At 38.4% G+C, this 26887-nt stretch overlaps 1 protein-coding gene across 1 annotated transcript; it reads right to left on the bottom strand.

Annotated features, from left to right (window-relative positions):
- Positions 1-17335: 17335 nt before the first annotated feature.
- LOC112400763 (polyadenylate-binding protein 4-like) lies at positions 17336-18773 on the bottom strand. Its single transcript, XM_024746691.1, is given in 3 exon segments — positions 17336-17755; positions 17758-18130; positions 18454-18773. Coding segments are annotated over 3 exon segments (1113 nt in total).
- Positions 18774-26887: the final 8114 nt, after the last annotated feature.

The following is a 26887-nucleotide window of genomic DNA, read 5'->3' as shown; positions in this document are numbered from 1 at the left end:
AATAGTTGAATTTTTGAGCGTCAGCCTGTGTCAGGCATTGTGCTAGGCTCTGGAAATACTCCGGGGACAAAGAATATTGAGAGGAGGGGAGCAGGGATTAGTCTGTTTTGGCGTTCCTTCATGCTGTCACGTGCCTAAGTAAATTATCTTAAAAGATGACTTTTCCATTTCCTCTTTCCACAAGATGACACAGTTCTAGGTGGCGTGTGTTTCACTGAACAAGACCAATATATCTTTTTTTTCTTTCTATATGTAGAATTCTTAGTCATGTCTAGTGTATTTTCATTATGTATTTTTAAAGCTCCCAATTCCATTCTCTACAACTTCTATTTCTACGTCGTTTTCTTCTAGCTCCTTATACCGTGTTCACCCCTCACATTTATCCTTATTTTCTCAGCTGCTTCGTGGAGAAAATAGAAGCAGAAGCTTAAACTCTACTGTTTAAACTTCTGTCACTTTTAATCTTGAGTCTATTAGCATCATTATTATATTCTCTCTCTTTTTTTTTTTTTTTACATTCTCTTAACTTCTGTGTTGGAAAAAAAAGTGAAAGTTTTTTTAGCTTTATTTTTGAGTAGGTAATATATTCTCATGGCTCACAAGCCATGAAAATGTAAAGTGTAAGGTCTTATTCTTGTCCGCCATCTCTCCTGTATGAGCCCTCTCCATCATAAGTAACCACTGTTCTTTAGAGTCATAAGTAACCACTGTTCTTAGATTCTTAGCTCTCCAGATGCTTTATTTATATTCAAGGAAATACAAGTATAGTAGTCTTTTTTTTTTACAAGTTTATTTATTGCACATGCTTTGTCTAGTTGTGGCGAGCAGGGGCTACTCTTTGTTGAGGTGTGTGGGCTTCTCATTGCGTTGGCTTCTGTTGTTGAGGAGCACGAGCTCTAGGCGCACGGGCTTCAGTAGTTGTGGTACACGGGCTTTGTTGCTCCATGGCACGTGGGATCTTCCCAGACCATGGATCGAACCCGTGTCTCCTGCATTGGCAGGTGGATTCTTAACCACTGTGCCACCATGGAAGTCCCTACGAATATAGTATTCTGTTTTCCCCCTTTTTACAGACAAAAAGTAACTTCACATTTTTCTGCACTTTTATTTTTTGCTTTATCTTCTATATCCAGGAGATTTTCATATCAGTACATAGAGAACATCCTAATTTTTTTTCACAGCTACTTAGTTTGTCTGGATATACCATAACTAAAGTTGTGTCTTGATGGATAGTTGGGTTATTTCCAGTCTTTTTCTGCTTCAAACAATGCTGTAATGAGTAATCTTGTACGTATCATTTTGTCCAATACAAATATATCTGTAGAATAAAATTTTAGGTGTAGAATTGTCAGGTCAGATAATGTATACATGTTACACAAAATATTAACATTTTGCTAAATGGTGCCAAGTGACCACTGTAGTGATTATGCTAATTAGTATTCTCTTAACAATGTATAATAATCCTGTGGGAAAACAGTTAACGTTATCTCAGTTATCAAGTTTGCTCCAGCATTGAGTCTCAATTCCAGTCCTGCTTGTGTCCTTTGATCATTATTTGATATGCCCTCATCAGTTTTTAGACACTCTTTCTTCAGCTGGCTTCTTTCTGTGTGAAATACTAGATCTCTCTTGTCCTCAAGAAAGCAAGTTGAATGGTTTATTTCCTTTTTCTTCCAATATTTTGAGAAAATGAGTGACTTCTCAATTGATAAATCAGATGGACATTTTTTAAACCTTATCTAAACCCTGTGGCAGTCAACACTGTTGATGACTTTCTCATGGAAAGTCATTCCTTCTATCTGCAACATCACTCTCACTTAATTCTTCTTACCTTTGTGGCTTTTTTTCTCTTTCTCTTCTGCTATTCACATTATCCCTGGATGATTTCATCCCTTCTCCATGGTTTCAGTTTCCATACGTGGATGACTTCTGAGTACAGTCAGCCCTCCATATCAATAGGTTCTGCATCTGGGAATTTAACCTCAGATGGAAAATATTTGGGAATACAGTGCCAGGAAGGAAAACTTGAATTTGCCTTGAGCTGACAGCTATTTATAGGTGTGCCTTGTTTTATTTTGCACCTCTTTTTGTGCTTCACATTACTGTTCTTTACAAATTTAGGTTTATGGCAACCCTGGATTGAGCAAGTCTGTTGATGCCATTTTTAAACAGCATTTGTTCACTTCATGTCTCTGTATCAGATTTTGCTAATTCTTATAATATTTCAGACTTTTTCATTATTATATTTGTTATGGTGACCTGTGATCAGTGATCTTTGATTTTACTACAGTGAGTCTCTGAAAGATCAGATGATGGTTAGCAATTTTTCACAAAAAGTATTTTTAAATTAAGGTATATACATAATTTTTTAGACATAGCGCTATTGCATAATTAATAGACTATGGTGTAGTATAAACATAACTTTTATATGCCCAACAGGCTTTCTGTCTTGTTCAATTGATCTGTATTTGTTTTTGTGCCAGTACTATACTGTTTTGATTACTGTAGCTTTCTAGCATAGTCTGAAGTCAGGGAGCCTGACTCCTCCAGTGGCATTTTTCTTTCTGAGAATTCCTTTGGCTATTCGGGGTCTTCGTTGTTACCATACAAATTTTAAAAAATTTTGTTCTAATTTTGTGAAAAATGTGTAAAAATGTGTAATTTGATAGGGATTGCACTGAATCTGTAAATTTCCTTGGATAGTATACTCATTTTGACAATATTGATTCTTCCAATCCAAGAACAGGATATATCTTTACATCTGTTTGTGTCTTCTTCCATTTCTTTCATTAGTGTCTTAAAGTTTTTGGAGTACAGATCTTTTGCTTCCTTAGGTAGGTTTATTCCTAGTTATTTTATTCTTTGGATGTGATGGTAAAAATGGGATTGTTTCCTTAACTTTTCTTTCTGATCTTTCATTGTTAGTGTATAGAAATGCAAGAGATTTCTATGTATAAATTTTGTATTCTGCAACTTTAGCAGAATTAATTCTTTTAAAAATTTTTTCAATTTTATTTTTATGCAGCAGGTTCTTATTAGTTATTTATTTTATATATATTAGCATATATATGTCAGTCCAGTCTCCCAATTCATCAGACCACCACCACCTCCCCCCCACCACTTTTACCCCTTGGTGTCCATACGTTTGTTCTCTACATCTCTGTCTCAATTTCTGCCCTGCAAACCAGTTCATCTGTAGCATTTTTCTAGGTTCTACATATATGCATTAATATACAATATTTGTTTTTCTCTTTCTGACTTACTTCACTCTGTATGACAGTCTCTAGATCCATCCACGTCTCTACAAATAACCCAATTTCATTCCTTTTTATGGTTGAGTAATATTCCATTGTATATATGCACCACATCTTCTTTATCCATTCATCTGTTGATGGGCATTTAGGTTGCTTACATGTCCTGGCTATTGTAAATAGTGCTACAGTGAACATTGGGGTGCATGTGTCTTTTTGAATTATGGTTTTCTCTGGGTATAGGCCCAGTAGTGGGGTTGCTGGGTCATAGGGTAATTCTATTTTTAGTTTTTTAAGGAACCTCCATACTGTTCTCCATAGTGGCTGTATCAATTTACATTCCCACCAACAGTGCAAGAGGGTTCCTTTTCCTCCACACCCTCTCCAGCATTTCTTGTTTGTAGATTTTCTGATGATGCCCCATTCTAACTGATGTGAGGTGATATCTCATTGTAGTTTTGATTTGCATTTCTCTAATAATTAGTGATGTTGAGCAGCTTTTCATGTGCTTCTTGGCCATCTGTATGTCTTCTTTGGAGAAATGTCTATTTAGGTCTTCTGCCCATTTTTGGATTGGGTTGTTTGGGTTTTTTGGGGGGGGTTGTTTGTTTTTTTAATACTGAGCTGCATGAACTGTTTATATATTTTGGAGATTACTCCTTTGTCTGTTGATTCGTTTGCAAATATTTTCTCCCATTCTGAGGATTGTCTTTTCGTCTTGTTTGTAGTTTCCTTTGCTGTGCAAAAGCTTTTAACTTTCATTAGATCCCATTTGTTTATTTTTGTTTTTATTTTCATTACTCTAGGAAGTGGATCAAAAAAGATCTTGGTTTGATTTATGTCAAAGAGTGTTCTTCCTGTGTTTTGTTTCACCATTGAGAGTGATGTTTGCTGTGGGTTTGTTGTATATGGCCTTTATTATGTTGAGGTAGGTTTCCTCTGTGCCCACTTTCTGGAGAGTTTTTATCATAAATGGGTGTTGAACTTTGTCAGAAGCTTTTTCTGCATCTATTGAGATGATATGATTTTTCTTCCTCAGTTTGTTAATATGGTGTTCACATTGATTTATTTGCGTATATTGAAGAATCCTTGCATCTCTGGGATAAATGCCACTTCACAGTGTATGATCCTTTTAACGTGTTGTTGGATTCTGTTTGCTAGTATTTTGTTGAGGATTTTTGCATCTATATTCATCAGTGATACTGGTCTGTAATTTTCTTTTTTTGTAGTATTTTTGTCTGGTTTTGCTGTCAGGGTGTTGGTGGCCTCATAGAATGATCTTGGGAATGTTTCTTCCTCTGCAATTTTTGGAAGAGTTTGACGAGAATGGGTGTTAGCTCTTCTCTAAATGTTTGATGAAGCCATTCTGTTCCTTGACTTTTGTTTGTTGGAAGATTTTTTTTTTAATATTGATTGATTGATTGATTGCTGTGTTGGGTCTTCATTTCTGTGCGAGGGCTTTCTTCTAGTTGCGGCAAGTGGGGGCCACTCTTCATCGCGGTGCGTGGGCCTCTCACGATCGCGGCCTCTCTTGTTGTGGAGCACAGGCTCCAGATGCACGGGCTCAGTAATTGTGGCTCACGGGCCCAGTTGCTCCACAGCATGTGGGATCTTCCCAGACCAGGGCTTGAACCCGTGTCCTCTGCACTGGCAGGCAGGCTCTCAACCACTGCGCCACCAGGGAAGCCCCCTGTTGGAAGATTTTTAATCACAGTGTCAATTTCATTACTTGTGATTGGTCTGTTCATATTTTCTGTTTCTTCCTGGTTCAGTCTTGGAAGGCTATACCTTTCGAAGAATTTGTCCCTTTCTTCCAGGTTGTCCATTTTATTGGCATAGAGTTGCTTGTACTAGTTTCTTAGGATGCTTTGTATTTCTGTGGTGTCTGTTGTAACTTCTCCTTTTTCATTTCTAATTTTATTGGTTTGGGTCCTCTCCCTCTTGTTCTTGATGAGTCTGGCTAATGGTTTATCAATTTTGTTTATCTTCTCAAAGAACCAGCTTTTAGTTTTATTGATCTTTGCTATTGTTTTCTTTGTTTCTATTTCATTTATTTTTGCTCTGATCTTTATGATTTCTTTCCTTCTGCTAACTTTGGGTTTTGTTTGTTCTTCTTTCTCTAGTTCCTGTAGGTGTAAGGTTACATTGCTTATTTGAGATTTTTCTTGTTTCTTGAGGTAGGCTTGTATAGCTATAAACTTCCCTCTTAGAACTGCTTTTGCTGCATCCCATAGTTTTGGATCGTCGTGTTTTCACTGTCATTTGTCTCTAGGTATTTTTTGATTTCCTCTTTGATTTCTTCAGTGACCTCTTGGTTATTTGGTAACGTATTGTTTAGCCTCCATGTGTTTGTGTATTTTAAGTTTTCTTCCCTGTAATTGATTTCTAATCTCATAGCGTTGTGGTCAGAAATGATGCTTGATATGATTTCAGTTTTCTTAAGTTTACTGAGGCTTGATTTGTGACCCAAGATGTGATCTATCCTGGAGAATGTTCCTTGTGCACTGGAGAAGAAAGTGTAATCTGTTGTTTTTGAATGGAATGTCCTATAAATGTCAAATCTTTCTGGTCTTCTGTGTCTATTTAAAGCTTGTGTTTCCATATTAATTTTCTGTTTGAATGATCTGTCCATTGGTGTAAGTGAAATGTTAAAGTCCCCCACTATTACTGTGTTAGTGTCGATTTCCTCTTTTATAGCTGTTAGCAGTTGCCTTATGTATTGAGGTGCTCCTGTGTTGGGTGCATATATATTTATAATTGTTATATCTTCTTCTTAGATTGATCTCTTGATCATTATGTAGTGTCTTTCTTTGTCTCTTGTAACATTCTTTATTTTAAAGTCTATTTTATCTGATATGAGTATTGCTACTCCAGCTTTCTTTTGATTTCCATTTGCATGGAATATCTTTTTCCGTCCCCTCACTTTCAGTCTGTATGTGTCCCTAGGTCTGAAGTGGGTTTCTTATAGACAGCATATAGATGGGTCTCGTATTTGTATCCATTCAGCCAGTCGGTGTCTTTTAGTTGGAGCATTTAATCCATTCATGTTTAAGGTAATTATCGATATGTATGTTTCTATTACCATTTTGTTAACTGTTTTGGGTTTGTCTTTGTAGGTCCTTTTCTTCTCTTCTGTTTCCTACTTAGAAAAGTTCCTTTAGCATTTGTTGTAAAGCTGGTTTGGTGGTGCTGAATTCTCTTAGCTTTTGCTTATCTGTAAAGCTTTCGATTTCTCCATCGAATCTGAATGAGATCCTTCCTGGGTAGAGTAATCTTGGTTGTAGGTTCTTCCCTTTCATCACTTTAAGTATGTCATGCCACTCCCGTCTGGCTTACAGAGTTTCTGCTGAGAAATCAGCTGTTAACCTTATGGGAGTTCCCTTGTATGTCATTTGTTGTTTTTCCCTTGCTGCTTTCAGTAATTTTTCTTTGTTTTTAATTTTTGCCAGTCTGATTACTATATGTCTTGGCGTGTTTCTCCTTGGGTTTATCCTGTATGGGACTCTCTGCGCTTCCTGGACTTGGGTGGCTGTTTCCTTTCCCATGTTAGGGAAGTTTTTGAGTGTAATCTCTTCAGATATTTTCTCTCAGGTTCTTTCTCTCTCTCTTCTCCTTCTGGGACCCCTGTAATGCAAATGTTGTTGCATTTAATGTTGTCCCAGAGGTCTCTTAGGCTGTCGTCATTTCTTTTCATTCTTTTTTCTTTATTCTGTTCTGCAGCAATGAACTCCACCATTCTGTCTTCCAGGTCACTTATCCGTTCTTCTGCCTCAGTTATTCTGCTGTTGATTTCTTCTAGTGTATTTTTCGTTTCAGTTATTGTATTGTTCATCTCTGTTTATTTGTTCTTTAATTCTTCTAGGTCTTTGTTAAATATTTCTTGCATCTTCTCGATCTTTGCCTCATTCTTTTTCCAAGGTTCTGGGTCATCTTCACTATCATTATTCTGAATTCTTTTTCTGGAAGGTTTCCTATCTCCACTTCATTTAGTTGTTTTCCGGGGTTTTATCTTGTTCCTTCATCTGGTACATAGCCCTCTGCCTTTTCATCTTGTCTGTCTTTCTGTGAATGTGGTTTTTGTTCCACAGGCTGCAGGATTGTAGTTCTTCTTGCTTCTGCTCTCTGCCCTCTGGTGGATGAGGCTATCTAAGAGGCTTGTGTAAGTTTCCTGATGGGAGGGACTGGTGTAGCGGAATTCATTCTTGAGATCTAGTAGTTTACTGGTAGCATCTTTATGATTTTCTATGTATAGTGTCATGTCATCTGCAAACAGTGACAGTTTTACTTCTTCTTTTCCAATTTGGATTCATTTTATTTCTTTTTCTACCCTGATTACGGTGGCTAGGACTTCCAAAACTATGTTGAGTAAAAGTGGCGAGAGTGGACATCCTTGTCTTGTTCCTGATCTTAGAGGAAATGCTTTCAGGTTTTCACCATTGAGTGTGATGTTAGCTGTGGGTTTGTTATATATGGCTTTATTATTTTGAGGTAGGTTCCCTCTATGCCCACTTTCTGAAGGTTTTTATCAAAAATGTGTGTTGAATTTTGTTAGAAGCTTTTTCTTCATCTATTGAGATGATTGTATGGTTTTTATTGTACAATTTGTAATATGGCGTATCACACTGATTGATTTGTGGACATTGAAAAATCCTTTCATCCCTGGGATAAATCCCACTTGATCATGGTGTATGATCCTTTTAATGTATTGTTGGATTCGGTTTGCTGAGATTTTTGCATCCATGTTCATCAGTGATATTGGCCTGTAAGTTTCTTTTTTTGTGATATCTTTGTCCAGTTTGGGTATCAGGTGATGGTGGTCTTATAGAAGGAGTTTGGGAGTGTTCCTTCCTCTGCAGTTTTTTGGAATAGTCTCAGAAGGATGGGTGTGATTGAGGTGCTCGTATGTTGGGTGCATATATATTTACAATTGCAGTATCTCCTTCTTGTATTGATCCCTTGATCATTGTGTAGTGTTCTTCTTTGTTTCTTGTAACAGTCTTTATTTTAAAGTCTGTTTTGTCTGATATGAGTATTGCTACTCCAGCTTTCTTTTGATTTCCATTTGCATGGAATACCTTTTTCCATCCCCTCACTTTCAGTCTGTATGTGTCCTTAGATCTGAAGTGAGCCTCTTGTAGACAGCATATATATAAGTCTTGTATTTGTATCCATTCAGCCAGTCGGTGTCTTTTGGTTGGAGCATTTAATCCAATTACATTTAAGGTAATTATTGATATGTATGTTCTTATTACCATTTTGTTAATTGTTTTGGATTTGTTTTTGTAGGTCTTTTTTCTTCCCATTTTCTTTTGTTCTTTTCTCTTGTGATTTGATGACTATGTGTTTTTTTTTAATATATAAATTTATTCATTTATTTATTTATTTTTGGCTGCATTGGGTCTTTGTTGCTGCACGCGGGCTTTGTCTAGTTGCGGCACACTGGGGCTGCTCCTTGTTGTGGTGCACAGGCTTCTCGTGCTCTTGTGGTGGAGCACGGGCTGTAGGTGTGCAGGCTTCAGTAGTTGTGGCTCGCAGGCTCTGTAGTTGTGTCTTGTGGGCTCTAGAGCACAGGCTCAGTAGTTGTGGTGCGTGGGCTTAGTTGCTCCACAGCATGTGGGATCTTCCCGGACCAGGGCTCAAACTCATTTCCCCTGCACTGGCAGGTGGATTCTTAACCACTGCACCACCAGGGAAGTCCCATGACTATGTTTAGAGTTGTGTTTTATAGCTTTTTCTTTTTTGTATGTGTATCTATTGGATTTTTGGTTTGTGGTTATCGTGAGGTTTTTATATAGTAGTCTCTCTATGTATTTTTATATGTTTGATTGCTTTAAGTTGCTGGTCTCTTAATTGCAAATGCATTTCCGATATCTTGCATTTGTACTCTTCTCTTCTCATGATTGCTGGTTTTGACTTCATATTTGTGTGTAGATGATTTCTTACCTTTACTGTATGTTTATCCTTACTGGTGAGCTTTGTCATTGGTAATTTTCTTTTTTCTAGTTGTGGCCTTTTCTTTCCCATCTAGAGAAGTTCCTTTAGCATTTGTTGTAAAGCTGGTTTGGTGGTGCTGAATTCTTTTAGCTTTTGCTTGTCTGTAAAGCTTTTGATTTCTCTGTCAAATCTGAACATGAGCCTGCTAGGTAGAGCATTCTTGGTTGTAGGTTTTCCCCTTTGATCACTTTAAATATATCGTGGCGCTCCGTTCTGGCCTGCAGAGTTTCTGGGGGAAAAAACAGCTGATAGCCTTATGGGGATTCCCTTGTATGTTATTTGTTGCTTTTCCCTTGTTGCTTTTAACATTTTCTCTTTGTTTTTAATTTTTATCAGTTTGATTAATATGTGTCTCAGAGTGTTCCTCCTTGGGTTTATCTTGTATGGAACTCTCTGTACTTCCTGGACTTGAGTGATTGTTTCCTTTCCTGTGTTAGGGAAATTTTCAGCTATTATCTCTTCAAATATTTTCTCAGGCCCTTTTTCTCTCTCTTCTCCTTCTGGGACCCCTATAATGCGAATGTTGGTGCATTTACTGTGTCCCAGAGGTCTCTTAGACTGTCCTCATTTCTTTCCATTCTTCTTTCTTTATTCTGTTCCGCAACAGTGATTTCCACCATCCGTCTTCCAGTCTCGTTTATTCTGCAATTGATTCCTTCTGGTGTATTTTTAATTTCAGCTATAGTATGGTTCATCTCTATGTCTTTGTTTTTTAAATTTTCTAGCTCTTTTTTTTTTTTTTTGCGGTACATGGGCCTTTCAGTGTTGTGGCCTCTCCCGTTGTGGAGCACAGGCTCCGGACGCGCAGGCTCAGCGGCCATGGCTCACAGGCCCAGCTGCTCCGCGGCATGTGGGATCTTCCCAGACCGGGGCACGAGCCCGTGTCCCCTGCATCAGCAGGCGGACTCTCAACCACTGCACCACCAGGGAAGCCCTAAATCTTCTAGCTCTTTATTAAACATTTCTTGTATCCTCTCGGTCTGTGCCTCCATTCTTTTTCTGAGATTTTGGATCATCTTTACTATCATCACTCTGAAATCTTTTTCAGGTAGATTGACTATCTCCACTTCACTTAGTTCTTTCTGGTTTTGTCTGGTTTCTTTGTCTGGAACATATTTCTCTGCCATCTCATTTTGTCTAACTTTCTGTGTTTGTGGTCTCTGTTCCTCAGGCTGCGCCTTTTGCTTCTGGTGTGTGCCCCCGGTGGGTGAGGTTGGTTCAGGGGCTTGTGCAGGCTTCCTAGTGGGAGGGACTGGTGCCTGCCCACTGGTGTGTGGAGCTGGGTCTTATCCTTCTGGTGGGCAGTGGTGTGTTTATAAGCAGCTGTTGGTTCAGGACAACTTTAGGCAGCCTGTCTGCTGATGGGTAGGGCTGTGTTCCCACCCTGTTGGTTGCTTGGCCTGAGACGTCCCAACACTGGAGCCTGCAGGCTTTCAGGTGGGGCAGGTCTTGGTGCCAAAGTGGCAACCTTGGGAGAGCTCACTCTGGGACCTCTACCAGCAGTGGCCTTGCCCCTGGTGTGAGCCACAGCCAACCCCCTCCTACCCGGGAGACACCCCAAGACCTGCAGGTACATCTGGCCCAGACTCCTATGGAGTCACTGCTTTGCCCTGGGTCCCAGTGCATGTGAAAACTTGAGTGCTCCCTCCAAGAGTGGAGTCTGTATTTCCCCCAGTCCTCTGGAGCTCCTGCACTCAATCCCTGCTGACCTTCAAAGTCAGATGCTCTGGGGGCTCCTCCTCCTGTTGCCAGTCCCCCGCTGGGGAGCCTGACGTGGGGCTCAGAACTCTCACTCCTATGGGAGAACCTCTGTGATATAATTATTTTCCAGTTTGTGGGTTGCCTGCCTGGCAGGTATGGGATTGATCATATCGTGAAAGTGCCCCTCCTACCATCTCATTGTGGCTTCTTTTTCTTTGGATGTAGAATATCTTTTTTGGTAGGTTTCCATCTTTTTTGTTAGTGGTTGTTCAGCAGTTAGTTGTGATTTTGGTGTTTTCATGAGAGGAGTTGAGCTCAAGTCCTTCTACTCCCCCATCTCGTCCTTATCTCCACAACACACTTATTCTTTTACATAAGAAGATGAGACTAATATTAGGACCAGTGCACACTAATTTTTACAATGCCCTGTTGTTTAAGTACCGATTATTGTATAACTACCCCAAAATGTGGCTGTGTAAAAATTAATTTAATATGTTCATGGATTCAGTGGGTCAGGAATTTGGACAGAGCATAGTAGGAATGTCTCGTCTGCTGCCTGATGTCAGTGGTTGAACTGAGAAGTCTCAAAGGCTGAGTGTTGACAGCTGGGGGTTGGGTGATCCTAGAGTGTTTACTCACATGTCTGGCATCCAGCCTAGGAAAACTCAAGGACTAGGATTGCTGACTAGAGCATCTGTAAGTGGCCTCTCCATATGGTTTGGGCTTCCTCACCCAAGTATACCAGGCTTAGAGTAGTAGAACTTCTTCATGGCAGCTCAGGGCTCCAGAAGAAGGTGTCTCAGCAAACAAGGTGGAACCACATTGCCTTTCCTGACCTAGCTTCTAAAGTTATGTAGCATTGTTTTAGCTGTATTCTCTTGGTTATACGAGAGTCAAAAATCCACTCACATTCAAGGGAAGAAAAGATAGACTCTCATATCTTCGTAGTAGGAGTGTCAATACGACTTTTATTATTATAAAGGAGCATGTGAAATGGACGATATGGTTGTGATCATCTTTGGAAAACACAGCCTGTTATCCCTGTCCATGTATGAAATGTTGCTGTAATAGACAGCCCACCTTAAGGTATTGCCTAGCTGTTGGAGTCCCTTGCTGGCTGTACCCTCTTACCCAAATGTCTCCAAGGAGCCTGTTGGTCACAGGACTGTGACCTTGTTCCTAGTTATCAATAGTTAGCTATTAATGAGAATTACATGGACTTTCTGGAGAAGATGGAATACTTAAAATTCACACAATTTACACTGAACCTTTGTCATGAAGCCTCTTAGTGTGTTGGGAGAATACCTGTGTGACATAGACATATGTATACATAGACCTATGAATATTATTTCATTACAATTTAGTTAATGTAGTTGAAATTTTAGAAAAGTGGGGTAAAAGGATTGTTTTTTACTTAGGAGATAGTTATATGTTTCTGCTACATCGTATCATAGGAGCAAGATGTTAACTGGTTGCATTTTACTGAAAGTGAGAATATTTTTGTTTTTTGTAGGTATGCAGTATGAGGAGGAGGAGGATGAAATCCCCCAGATTTGTGGCAAGAGGCATGCTAGATTGTAATCAGGTAACTTTTTAGACCAAACTGAATCAACTTGAAAAAGCACTATAACCTATACAGGGATTTCCTGCTAATTCTGTTTTTGAAAATTAAATTTTCTATATGAATATGCTACATGAGAGCTGGTTTCTCATTTTATTTATTTATTTAAATATTTAACTTTAACTTTTGAAGTATTTCTGACCTACACAAAAGTTACACAAAGAAATCATGTATGTACTTCACCCAGATTCCGTAAATGTTAACCTTATATTACATTTTCTTTGTCTTTTCCTTTTTCTCTCTCTCTACACATATTTTTTTTCTGAAACATTTGAGAGTAATTTGGTTACATAAGAACATTCTTTTATATACTCATAATAGAACTCATCAAAATCAGGAAATTAAATATGAATACAGTTATCTTATTTAATTTAGAAACCATATCCAAATTCTGCCAGTTGTCCTACTAACGTTGTTTATAACAAAATAAAAAAACTTTTTTGATCCTGGATCCAACATAAGAGCACATAGTGCAGTTAGTTTTCATGCCTTATTTTTTTGTCTCCCATAATCTACAACAGTTTCTCACTCTTTTTCTGTTTTTCCTTACCTTGACATTTTTGAAGAATACAGACCAGTTACTTTTTAGAATGCCCCTCAGTTTGGGTTTCCTCATAATTGGATTCAGATGATTACTTTTGGAAACAGTGAATTTTCTGCTCTTAGTGCATTATATCAGGAGGCACATGATGCCTATTAGGTGCTATTAATTTGATTCCTTTGTTTTCTCATTATTTTAAATGGATGAAGTTACAGTAGGTGGTAGTATTTCAACCCAAATTCCCATTCAATTCTGAGTATAATTAACTGTAGTAAAAGTCAGTAAGAAACCTTACATATAGGTAAGAAGAGTAACTTTTAACTAAATAAAGTAACATCCTGCTACAGGATGTAAAATGTAAAAACTCTCCTCTCTTACCAAACTGACAGTTGCTTTGTATATAGTAACATTATGATGCCTCTTTGAGCCTTGCCATCTCCAAGATGCACATCCTCTCGGTTGACCCTTTCTCCTTTTTCAAAGAACACATGCTTCTGACATTCTACTAGTTGTATTTGGAGGATAAGTGAACCTGTCTTGAACATTGTTTTGTTAAAAATCTATTGAGTTTTTGGTGTGTAAATACATATGTATTTTCCCTATTAAACATGACTATAAAAACTTCTTACTGAGATATTTTGTATTTTCTATGATGTTTGAGTATTAAACACCAAGAGACATTTTATTATTAAATGCCTATATTCTGTAGGCTATGCCTATATTCTGTAATCTCTTAGGGAGAAAGAATATTTTGATCTTAGCCAAAAGAGAATTGTTTTCAATGTATGTGACAGGTTGCTCAAGGATAAAATACTCTATTTGACCAGTCATTGCATTTAACATTTGTTACAAAATAAATTATTAGATGCTTATACTTGAATTGATTATAGGTGCTTTGGCTATTGTGAGATGACATCTTGTTTTTTCACTATTTAACATCAAGTGATCTGTCCCAAGCATTGTGAATGTGATATTACTTAATTATCACCAATGCTTTCAATAAGATGATTTCTTGTACAATTATGATGGTAGATAGCATAAATATGAACTATTCATAGAGTTTAGGTGTTTAAAGAATAGCATTTGAATGAAGTACTACTGTTCTAATGATTTGGGGGAAACTAACTATGGTTCAGCTAGCTCCGTGGGGGACTGAAACTTGTTCATAGTTTTGTAAAGATTTTTCATTGTAAATTGTCCATAAAAACCATTGCTATTTATCTTACGGACAGTGCCTTCTAGATGCTTCTTACATATCAATGGCTAACCCAGATCATTGTGAGAAATTTTTCTTTCCTGTCAGCTCACAGTCTCTACTGAAGGAAATTGCCCCCACCATTCTTGAGGCCATACCTTGTACAGGGATGATTGTGTACTGTGTTCTCTACCATAGGATCTGACTTCTAATATTGGTGGATTGAATCAGGGTGGGACTTTGACCCAAAGCTAGCCAATCTGTAGGCTGGCCAGTAACCTGTGTGGTAATCTGATGATGTCAAAATGGGAGGCTGATGATTAGTTGGGCTACACATGTTGTTTCAGAAAATTAATCTGAGGATGGGGGAGATAGTTACTAAGGAAAGGAGGCTAGAAGCTAAGTCCAGCTATGCAGCTCTTCCTGTGTGGTGGCGAGGGGAGAGATTCCTCTTGCACTTATATCTACTTGTATCTTCATTGTATATCACCTTCCCCATCCCTGACATGAACAAGTGTCTATTCCTTATAAACAGTACATCTACTCTTTTAGATTCTTTGTTCTTCTTTAAGGCATCATACTGTGATTTCTCTCTATCTACACTACTAATTCTGATCTCTCACTCTTGCTCCATTTGTTATCATCAGTCATTTGCTGAATATTTTCACTTCAGTGACTTATTTTCATCTTACCTTTAACATATTCAAAGTAGAATAATTTTAACCTAAAGTTGAAATTCTTACCCATTCCATATTTCAGTCATTGATATCATCATCTTCACGGTCATTCAAATTAGAGGGTTTTTTTGTTTTTTGTGGTTTTTTTTACAAGAAACGCTTTTTAACTTTTGAGGTGATAAAAAAGTAAAATAACAATGAGATATTTTGTTTTTACATGTCATGTTGAATCAGACAACAACTTAATCAAAATCGTTTGTTCTTAGAGTATATGGAAATGAGCAATCCTCCATACTCATAGCAGAAATATTAAGTGGCACAAATCTCTGAACAGCATTTGGGCAATTTAAATATTAAACATTAATTCCAATGAATCATACATTTTCTGAAGAAAATAATTATATACATCAGCTTTTAAGAATTTGCAAAGGGTGTTTATCTCCAAGTTGTTTATGATAGAGGAAAAAAAAGGGAGGAAACAATCTAGCAACCTATACGTTTATCAAGAGGAAATTGTTATATTATGGTACGAACATTAAAGGAAAGATAAAAGTCATTAAAATTATAGTGCAAATAATTATTTGTGGTCATGGAAGTTGACTATGGCGTATTGTCAAGTTAAGAAAGCAGTTTCAAACAAGGTTTATAGCATGATTCCATTTTTGTTAAATCATGTGTATAAATATAGAGAAATTTGGGAGGAGATGCAAGAAATTTTAACAGAAGATCTGTCTGCATAATAGGATTATGTGTTGCCTCAATTTTTTCATTGTCCATAATTTTTTCATTGTCTAAAGAGATTTTAAATTTAGAAAATGTACAGTGAATATAGATATAGTTCATACAAAAAACAGATTTTCTCATTCTTTCATAGCTAAAGTATTGCCACGGAAATATTTTAATATTTCTTTTGTACTGGTAATATATGAAACAGAAGACTTGAATATATGGTTACAGGAAACAACAAAGCAGAGTAAAAAAAAAATAAAACAACAACAACAAAACTATTTTCTAGACACCTTTGGTATGAGAGAATCAGAATTTTAAAAGTAATTACTTAAATGTAAATAAATAACTCTTGCATCTATTTCCAAAGTGGATTTCAAACAGCACACAGTAAAAGTCAGTATAATAAAACCCTTTTTAAAAAGTATAGAGGAGCTGAGTAATATAGAGGAAAGGCAGAAGAGAATAAAAGATCTGGGAATGGGACTGAAATAAAAATCATGCTGGAAAGCAGCCTAAGTGATACAACTTCAATTTATCAGAAAATCAATTAGCGAACTTCTGATCAATCAAGGCTAAAAGTGAGCCTTCATAGGTTACATAGCTCTTAAGGTCTAATAACAGGAGACGTGGAGTTCATAAACTTTTACTGTTCTGAACCCTGAGACAATATCACTACATGTTACAACATATAACAGAGATTAGAAAACACAGTTGTTAAACAGAATGTCTGTGTTTTCTGTATATGACTTTTGTAATGTTGGTACCTGGTTCAAAACTTAAAGCATAATTTTATGCTGTATATGTATGAAGAGAATTAAGATCTAGGCCAACTTTTTGACCTGAAATGATACAGGCTTATAACTTAAGAAATGTGGAAGTTAAGGTTTTACTATTCAAGTCACAATTTTGATAACCATCAAGCACCTGGATTATGTCAACCAATGGAAAGAACAGTAAAATATCCTATAAAGCAGGTTTGTAGGCAACATTAAAAACTCCATCATTAATTTCAGCCATCAGAAAAACACCATTTCAGGATATAAATTGAAAGGAAATTCAACTATTTCCTAGTATTTTAAACATTAATTCAAAATGAAATTAGATATTGAGTTTGTAGTAGCAATTTTTAAACTTTGGTTTCTTTAAAAAAAATAGATGAGAAATTAGAAGATTTCTGTTTGTAAAAATAAATTACTTTGCAATCCTTGGGTATAAGAACTACTTTGGGCATATTTTCATGGAAGAAATTAAAGCTAGCAATATTATTAAAATAAGAAAAAGTATGCAATAAATGCAAATAATTACCACACTTCAGTTGGTTCAAAATGCAGTAAAAATATATCTAATTATACTTATTGCTATTAGCACTACATCAAAATTAGAAAAATATACCATATTATAATTAGATGGTATGCCTCTATAAAAAGAACTGAGGTTCTAAGATTCACTTATTTTTCCTCCAAAGAAAAATAAATAGCTTTGTATACAAAACCTTCGATCCTAATGTTTACTAAACTAAGCACCCATCAGTTGGGATTTGAAATTTACTGAGGACGATTCAGGCAGAGACCACTAACATCCCCCAAGCTGCTACAAACACTGGCTGTTGCATTAAGTTTTCCTCTCCTACAGCCTCTGGGCCAGGGCGATGTTGAGCGGCTTGAAGGCCAAGATGCGGCCATTCATCTCAGTCATTGCTTTAGTGGCCTCCTCAGGAGAGGAGAAGCAGATCAAGCCAAACCCTTTGCTTCGCCCTTCTTCCTGCATTACCTTAACTCTGCTAATTGATCCAAATGAAGAAAACTCCCTCCGTAGCTTTTCATCATCAGTGGTCTCATCCAGGTTCTTAATATAGAGTTTTGCTCCCCGGCACTGCCAAAATCTTTCCTGTTTCAGCTGCTCAGACATTTGCTTTAACTCAGCCTGTCGCTCTGCTTTCTTTTGTGCCCGGCCTACAAAAAGCAGTTGTCCATTTATGTCCTTTCCATTCATTTCTTCAGCAGCCTTTTTGGCAGCCTCATGGCTATCAAAACTCACAAAGCCAAAAAGCCTTTGGATTTCCCACTGGAATCTGTCATCACCTTAACACTCAGGGTTTTTCCATATTTGCTGAAAACTTCCCTCAGTCTCTCATCATCCATGTCATCTCCGAAGTTTTTAATGTAAACATTGGTGAACTCACTGGCTTTGTTTTGGAGCTCGGCTTCCCGATCTTTGCGGCTTTTGAATTTGCCAACAAACAGCCTGCAGTCCTTAAGCAGTGCACCATTCATCTCCTGGATGGCCCTATCGGTGGCATTCTGGTTCTGAAAGTGCACGAACGCATAGCACCTGGAGCCGTGATCATCACTCATCATCTTGGAGGACAGGATCTTCCCAAAAGATGAAAAGTGTTCATAAAGGGTTTTGTTATCAATGGATTTGTCCAGATTCTTTTTATTTTTTTATTTTTTTATTTTTTTTTTATTTTTTTTTTATTTTTGGCTGTGTTGGGTCTTCATTTCTCTGTGAGGGCTTTCTCTAGTTGCGGCAAGCAGGGGTCACTCTTCATCGCGGTGCGTGGGCCCCTCACTATTGTGGCCTCTCTTGCTGCGGAGCACAGGCTCCAGACGCGCAGGCTCAATAGTTGTGGCTCACGGGCCCAGTCGCTCCGCGGCATGTGGGATCCTCCCAGACCAGGGCTCGAACCCGTGTCTCCTGCATTGGCAGGCAGACTCTCAACCACTGCCCCACCAGGGAAGCCCCTGTCCAGATTCTTGATGAACACGTTCCCAATTCCAGATTTCCTCAAGTAGGCGTCACGCTGAGACCACATGAGACGGATGGATTTGCCCTTTATAGGGTCAAAGTTCGTGGTGTCCAGGGCCTTCTGGGCATCTGCCAGCTGCAGAAAGTTCACATAGGCATAGCCCAGAGAGCGGCAGGTGACCAGGTCCCTGCAGATGCAGATAGACAGCACGGGCCTCACAGCGCTGAACTTCTTAAACAGCAGGTCCTCGGTGACATCCGCGTGGAGGTCACCCACGTACAGGGAGGCCTGGCGGTACTTGGCTGCTACATGCATCTCCTGGCTCCTCACCACCACAAGCCGGTCCCTAAGGAGCTCCTGTTGTGACTTCTGCAGGATGGTGGCCTGGGCTCATGCGTGGTGGCCTCAGAGTCAGCGCTCTGAGGCCAGGCGATGCGGTTCATTCATGTACAGCTCCCCAGGCTTGGGCAGCACCCTCAGTCAAAAGCCCCTCAGCAACCAGTCCGGCCAACCCTGGAAGGGGGCGACAGAACCTTGAAATCTCAAAGAAGGATTCCTAGGTCAAGCCGGTCCTTCCCGGCCACTTGGTGAGGAATCTTCAAGTGGCGGGCTGGCCCTCCATCTCAGCGTTCTCCACAGCCATTCTCCGGTGGCTGGTTTCTGACTAAAAATAGGCCTCGTTCAGGCCGGTTTAAAGTTACAGCCGCCGGGGGAAAGAATTCCACAAGTGACGTCTGAGGCGGCGGCGGCGGCCCGGGACGCGGCGCGTGGGCGGCGGGCACGGGGTCCTGGAGCCCCGAACCGACCGGGACCGGGTCGTGCAGGCGCCGCCGGCCGCATGCGCCCTGACCAACCCCGGCCGCTCTCCTCCCTGTAGACCCCGCCTAGAGTTCTTATTTTATCCCTTTTTTAATCCTTTTTAAAAATTATATAAGTTTCAGGAATACAGCATTATAGTTCAACATCTGTATATACAACAGAGTGATCACCACCGTAGTCTAGTTACCATCCATCATCGTACAGTTGATCCCATTCACCCATTTCAACTACCCCTCAACTCCCTTCCCCTCTGGTAACCATTAATCTGTCCTATATCTGTGAGTTCGTTTTTCTGTTCTTTTGTTTGTTGGTTGGTTTGGTTTTGGGTTTTTTTTTTTTAGATTCCACATATGAGTGAAATCATATGGTATTTGTCCTCCATCTGACTTAGCATAATTATCTAAAGGTCCATTCATGTTGTCATACTTATTTTTATCTTTGTGCATTTTGTTTAGTTTTAATCTTCAGACACATTTTTCAAGAAATGTTTCAAACATATTGGATGAAATTGATATATAAAGGGCATTTGTAAATTAGGGCTTTCTTACAGTTCTGAAGTTCTGTTTGAATTATTTTACCAATATGTCTCTTTCCCCCAAATTTAAGTTCTACAGAGAAAGCGTTCTTAGATTTATTCCTTTTTTGGATACCACATAGTATTTTTTGTAATGATTTGTATAGAGTGGTTGGTATTTAATGATTAGTATTTACTGAATTTAATAATAATGGAAATGGGGAAATATGCTAGAAAGCATCACTGAGTTGTAACTGATTATGAACTCAACTGTTTTTCCAGTTCCCATTTTGACAAGAAAGGCTTGGTCAGACAACAGCTGGATGCTTTTGATGAGTTTATTCAGATGTCTACTCAAAGAATTGTGGAAGATGCTCCACCTATAGACCTATAAGCGGAAACAGCATGCTAGTAGAGAAGTTGAAGAACCAGTAAAATGGTTATTCTAATAAAGTAACATAAATAAGAGTATTGATTTGAAATTTCAGTCCTTAACTCACCTGGCCTAACAGTTAAAAAAAAAAAAAAGAAGAGGGTCTGTAGGTGTTTTTAGTAGTGTTCTTCTAGTATCATCAATCAGCTCCTGATTTATTCTTACTAATGGAGAGATGCATTTTTGCAAGTAATGTAAAACCCTAATCCTTATTCAGATAGTAAGTATTTAATAGCCAGTAAGACCGAACTCAGAGATATGATAGACTACTAAGAGAAGCAAGCCAGAAATAGTTATATTGCTTCAGAAAAACCTCACTTTTTTCTTTTACAGTGTAAGGAATCATAAAAGAAAAAGTGTGTGAAGGACTTTTTCCCTTGATTATTTGTTGCATGAAATACATTATCATAACAATAGAAGATATAATAAAGGAAAACCATCAATCATATTAGCTGTTTTAATTTTTCTAAGTTCATTGTAGTCTTTGTTTTCACGTGCATATTTTTTTAGCATTGTTAAAATCATAGCAAGGCTATAATTTTATTTAACTTATTTTTTATATAACTTTATTTTTGGCTGCATTGGGTCTTTGTTGCTGCGTGGGGGCTTTCTCTAGTTGCAGTCAGCAGGGGCTACTCTTCGTTACGGTGCACGGGCTTCTCATTCAGATGGCTTCTCTTGTTGCAGAGTACAGGCTCTAGGCATGCGGGCTTCTGTAGTTGTGGCACGTGGGCTCAGTAGTTGTGGCTCACAGGCTCTAGAGCACAGGCTCAGTAGTTGTGGCACATGGGCTTCGTTGCTCCACAGCATGTGGGATCTTCCCGGACCAGGGATCAAACCCATGTCCCCTGCATTGGCAGGCAGATTCTTAACCACTGCACCAACAGGGAAGTCCCGAGGCTATAATTTTAGAATCTAGTTTTACATGAATAATAATGACTGACCCTAGTTTTTGAGTAGAGAGGCAGCATGATGGGCCTTGAGGGACAGGGAAAACTGAAAAACAAGGGGAAGTAGGGAGAGCCCCAGAAATAGAATTAGACAGAAAGAGAGAATATTACTTCCGGCCAGTTCAGTCCCTCTTTTCTGTAGCTTGTCTTGTAAGGGCTGATGTATTATTCTCATTCTGGCTGGAGATGCTGCACAGACTTCTGCTGTTAAGAACAAAAATAATTGGCACTTCTGGCACTGTGTTGGAAAATGGGCATAAAATGCCTTTTTTATACTTAGAGCATTTTCTCTTCATGGTCTTTGCAAAACAAGAGAGACAACAATATTATAATGTAGCATTTTCAAAGTGCCAGTGTCATAAGTACTTATGGAGGAAGAGATCTCTCAAGCTGGTATATCAGAGCCTACAGGAAGAGATGGGAGGGACTTTAACTCTGAAGGGCAGGGTAGGACTTGTCTTAGTAGAGAAAAGATACTTAATCATTTCAGCAAATAAATACTTGGTATATCAATATTTGGCTTGGGGATAGATTTTAGGGTCTATAACAGTATATGATTTTTGGTTTGATTTGTTTTTGATAGGTATTAGTAGAAGATAAGATGAAACCAGATTGTCACAGCCTTTGGATGTCAAGGGAATTGTGGAAAGATTGTCAAAGAATGTGCATGAAGCATTATTTTAGAAAGGTTACTTTGGAGATCATGTTTACTTGGCGTGGAGAGGCTGGAGTCAGATTAAAATCTTGGTATAGCTTGGGTTTCAGATAATGATGTCCTATACTAGGGTGATAGTAGAAATGAGTAGTTGGATGGCTGGCTTCCATTTGACTCATTATCACCACCAGTTCTCTATGCTTTTTTCCTACTCCAGTTTGGGAAGCTTGGGTGTCAACAATTTACCTTTAATGGTCTGCTTACTCATCTTCTCCTCCTCTGAGAATTGATCTAGAGAGAAATACACTATCCATTTATAATTGGAAAGTTTTCATGGGTCTTGTTTTATTGGGCAGCAAATAGATATGTTACTGAAAACTTTTTTTTTCTGCTAAGGGCTGAGCTATAGTCAGCCAGGGCTAGAAGTATTCAGTCCTTTATGTAGAGTAGTAATTAGGATTTTCTGTAGGTTTAATTGAAGAGTCAGGTTTAGTTTTTCTATGTTCTATTGATGAGATTAGAGTATAGTTCTAATTGTCCAAATTTATCTTTTCTTTTTTTTCTGGTAACTGTACTTCTGACCTGAATGAAGGAGACGGCACATGAAACGGCTGTGTAGATCATTAGTGCAAATCCATTTTAATTGTTTCATATAAATTCAGAGCGTATGATACTTGTATAGTCTTACTTACTTGTGATATATTAACTCTTGATAAATGTTGCTTTTTGTCTTACACCTTAAGAAAGTGATGAAGTATAAAACTTTATGTCTGTGGAATATGGCTGTTGACTTTGGAGAGTACCCATATTAAAGTGGATTGATTTAGTCGGTTTATAGAGTTTCTTCTACTCAAAATGTTAATGGTGGTTTAAATGGAATCATCAAAAGTTTTATGGAAAAAAATTATTCACCCTCTTCATGTTTTTTGGTTTCATTTTAGCCAAGATATTTGCTGAAGTTTGAACAGCTTTACCTCTCCAAGCCCATAAGAGATGATGCTGCTTCACCAGTGTTGCCACGTGAAGCCAGATTAAGAAATCTCACGTAAGAAAGAGTTATTCCAGCAGCTGATATTGAAATACAGTTTAGAAAATGCAGTTTTAACCAGTTGAGGGTTTTAACAATTACCTTACTATTAACTTGTGATCTGCTTTTATTTTCTGCTCCACTTTATAACAGAAACAGTTAAAGAAGGTGAAGAACAACTTCAGATGCAGCATCAGAAAACCTTTATTGGTAAAGTTCCAATTATGTTGCATTCAATTTACTGTCTACTAAATGGCTTAGCAGATCATGATCTTTGTGAGTTACATGGATGCCTCTTGGATCCTGATGGCTACTTCATTATTAATGGATCAGAAAAGGTATAGTAGCGTTATTTTTATAAATTTATTTTATTTGTTTATTATTTTTGGCTGTGTTGGGTCTTTGTTGCTGTGCACAGGCTTTCTCTAGTTGCGGCGAGCGGGGGCTACTCTTCGTTGCGGTGCGCGGGCTTCTCGTTGCAGTGGCTTCTCTTGTTGCGGAGCACAGGCTCTGAAGTGCGTGGGCTTCAGTAGATGTGGCGTGTGGGCTCATTAGTTGTGGCTCGTGGGCTCTAGAGCGCAGGGTCAGTAGTTGTGGCACACGGGCTTAGTTGCTCCACGGCATGTGGGATCTTCCTGGGCCAGGGCTCGATCCCATGTCCCCTGCATTGGCAGGTGGATTCTTAACCACTGCACCACCAGGAAAGCCCTAGTAGCATTATTTTTTAAAAATTACACAATTATCATTAAGATTTAAATTATGAAAGTTGAAATTAAAAAGTAAGTTTTTCTATAGAATAATCTGAAAGTGGTAGTTGAATTATTTAGGGGGGTGACAGCTGAATTTATATAAACCAAGGTTTTATTTAGCTGTATATAATACGCACTAGAAATTTGGTCAGTTGTTCAAACTTGTATGTTTCTATGGAGCATTTTTGCAAAATGGAGTTTGTAAAGTTCAAGAATTGATGTTTCAGTGAGCCTGTATGATGAGATTAAATTAAGATGCAGATTTCACGCTTCTTTCTACTTCAAGGACATTGTGGGTTTTATGGCTGTAACTTTTATTGTCCATATACGTTCTGATTGGTCAAGAGAAAATGGCAACAAACACAACCTTTGTGTTTGCCAAAAAGGATTCTAAATATGCCTACACAGGAGAGTGTAGATCATGTCTGGAGAATTCTTTTGACCCACTATCTGGGTTAGCATGCTGGCAAGAGGAGGACAGGTATGGACTATTACATGATATTGTTTGGGTTTATTCCTGTTGGTCTAGTTTTGTAAGTTACCAGACTGCATATTTAGTCAAAAAGTTTTTCTGGAGCATATTATCAGTGTTATATGCTAGGTATTTTATTATTTACTTACTACTGTGTAATAAATCACTCCAGTAGCAACATTTATCATCTTACAGTTTCTGGATGTGGCTTAGTTGGGTCCTTTAGCTAAGTATCTCTCACAAGGCTTCAGTCAAGTTATTTGTCTGGGCTGCAGTCATCATCTTAAGGCTCGTTTGCATGGTTGTTGGCAGGAATCAGTTCCTTGCCGCTTGGCTCCCCTCCATACAGCAACTGATAACATGGCAGCTCACTTTGGCAGAGAGAGTAATTAAGAAAATTTGTAGAGCATAAGGGCAGGATGGTAGTCACCTTTTTTTTGTTTTTCTTTTTTTTGGCTGCGCCTCGAGACTTGCAGGGTCTTAGTTCCCCAACCAAGGATTGAACCCAGGCCCTGGCAGTGAAAGCACCAAGTCCTAACCACTGGATTGCCAGGGAATTCCTAGAAATCACCATCTTTTTATACCTTAATCTTGGAAGCAACATCCTATCATTTTTGCCAAGTTCTATTTATTAGATGCAAGTCATCACATCCAGTCCATACTCAAGGGAGGGGATTATACAAGGCAGTAATAGTAAGCAGGGATCATCGAGCACTATCTTAGTAGCTGCCTACCCTAGGCATGTTGCTTATAATAATGTAATATAATAACAGCTAGCATTTCTTGAATATTTGCTATGTGCCAATTATGTTACTCAGTTTGCTTGATTTAATCTTTACAACTGTATTGGAAATTTGTTGTAATCAACTCTTATTTAATTTCATGTACATTTTTTATTGTTTTGAATAAGGCACATGTGCACATTAAAATAGTTCAAAAAATTACAAAAAAGGGTACACTATAAAAAGTAGTCTTCCTTTGATCCCCAGATTTCTTCCCCAGCGGTAGCTGTTTGTTTATTTATGGCTGCGTTGGGTCTTCGTTGCTGTGCGCAGGGTTTCTCTAGTTGCGGTGAACCGGGGCTACTCTTGGTTGCAATGCGTGGGCTTCTCATTGCTGTGGCTTCTTTTGTTGCAGAGCACAGGCTTCTAGGTGCGCAGGCTTCAGTAGTTGTGGCTCGTGGGCTTTAGACCACAGGCTCAGTAGCTGTGGCTCATGGGCTTAGTTGCTTCGCAGCATGTGGGATCTTCCCAGACCAGGGCTCGAACCCGTGTCCCCTGCATTGGCAGGCAGATTCTTAACCACTGCGCCACCAAGGAAGTCCTGTGGTAGCTGTTTTTGATAATTTCTCATGAATCCATCCAGAAATAGTCTTAACACAAAATTATAAATGGGAGCATAACATATGCACTGTTTGAAGGTTGCTGGTATCCTTTAAAAATATATTTAGATCAGCAATTGATCATTGTTTTTGAGCTGTGATATTCCATGTGTAGATGTAGCATAATTTTTTGAACCATTTCTATTTTGATGGACATTTAGGTTTCCAGTCTTGTGCTCTTACAAACAGTTCTGCAGAGTCTAATATCACTTTTATAAGTTTTTTAAGAAGGAGTCTTGAACATCAGAGATGTTTAAGTGCCTGAAGTTAAAATCCCATGTAGAATAGGTGTTTTAAAGAATTTAAATGGTTTTTACTTGTGAATGGGGGTAGAACGGGGCCCAAGCACAAGGGTTTGGAAAAGATCCCCAGGTGACTGTGATGTGCATTTTTTGTTGATAAGCATCGGCCTGGATTATGGAGGGCAAAAGTAAGAACCCAGTATGTTAGAGAGATTATCATGGCAGCTATGGGCAAAATGAATTAATTAGTGGCAGAGAAAGGAAAATCATCCAGATATAGTGATAAATTTGATATAATATGAGAATGAATCAATTAAGATTGTATGGTTCTTACTCTGAGGTCCTAGATAAAATAGAGAACTCCCAAGAATTGGTTTTTAGGGAGAACCTAGTGAGTTCATTTTTAGACAAAAGATTTTGGGTGGTGCATGATGTAGGCATTCTGCTTTAATGTTTTGCTTATTCAGAAAAAATTTTTTGATGAAACAAATAATAGACTGAATGGAATAATTGGTATCTAAGTTGAAAGAATGAAATAGCAGTCGGAGACATGAGGGTTGACGGTACAGGAAAAAGATCAAGATGAAGATTTGCATATCCTTTATGTAAAGTTGTTACTGAACATCCGCGAGATGGGATAAGGTTTCTAAGGAAGGAGGCCTGAAGTAGGAGGAGGAAGACAACAAACTTTTATTAGATGGACCATGATAATGTAGGGTTATGAGGCCAAGAGAAGATAGAATTTGATATTGAAGGAAAGAAATTTGATTAAAACTGAGAAACCAGGTGTTGTGTAATGCAGTGTAAGCTAGTAACTTTTATTTCATTTCTGTCTGTGTTGCAATTAAAGGGGGAAAAATTGGAAAAGAGAAGCTTATATGAGAGAGGCTGTTTGTTAATTTTGAAACATTGTTCGTATGTGGAGATACCTCACAGACCAACTAAGAGTTAATATTTATTTTTCATTTTGTGCTTAGCTTTTCCCACATTTGTCTATCCATATTCTCTCTTATTTTGCCCTCATTTCTTTCTTTCTTCCAAAGTTTTTAATTTTTTTGGTTGGGGGAAAGGACTTGGAGGTCTGTGTTTTGCAGCCAAAGGTCATTTCCAAATCTAGCCTTGGGGAATTCTAGAGGATCTTGGCAGACAGAGAGAGTAGATAATGCAAGTTCTCTCAGGTCCAAATG

The sequence above is a fragment of the Neophocaena asiaeorientalis genome, unplaced genomic scaffold (genome assembly GCF_003031525.2).
Source record: "Neophocaena asiaeorientalis asiaeorientalis breed wild unplaced genomic scaffold, Neophocaena_asiaeorientalis_V1.1 scaffold19, whole genome shotgun sequence".
Lineage (NCBI taxonomy): Eukaryota > Metazoa > Chordata > Mammalia > Artiodactyla > Phocoenidae > Neophocaena > Neophocaena asiaeorientalis.
The sequence above is the reverse complement of the archived record's forward strand: the minus strand, read 5'-3'. Positions and strand labels throughout refer to the sequence as shown.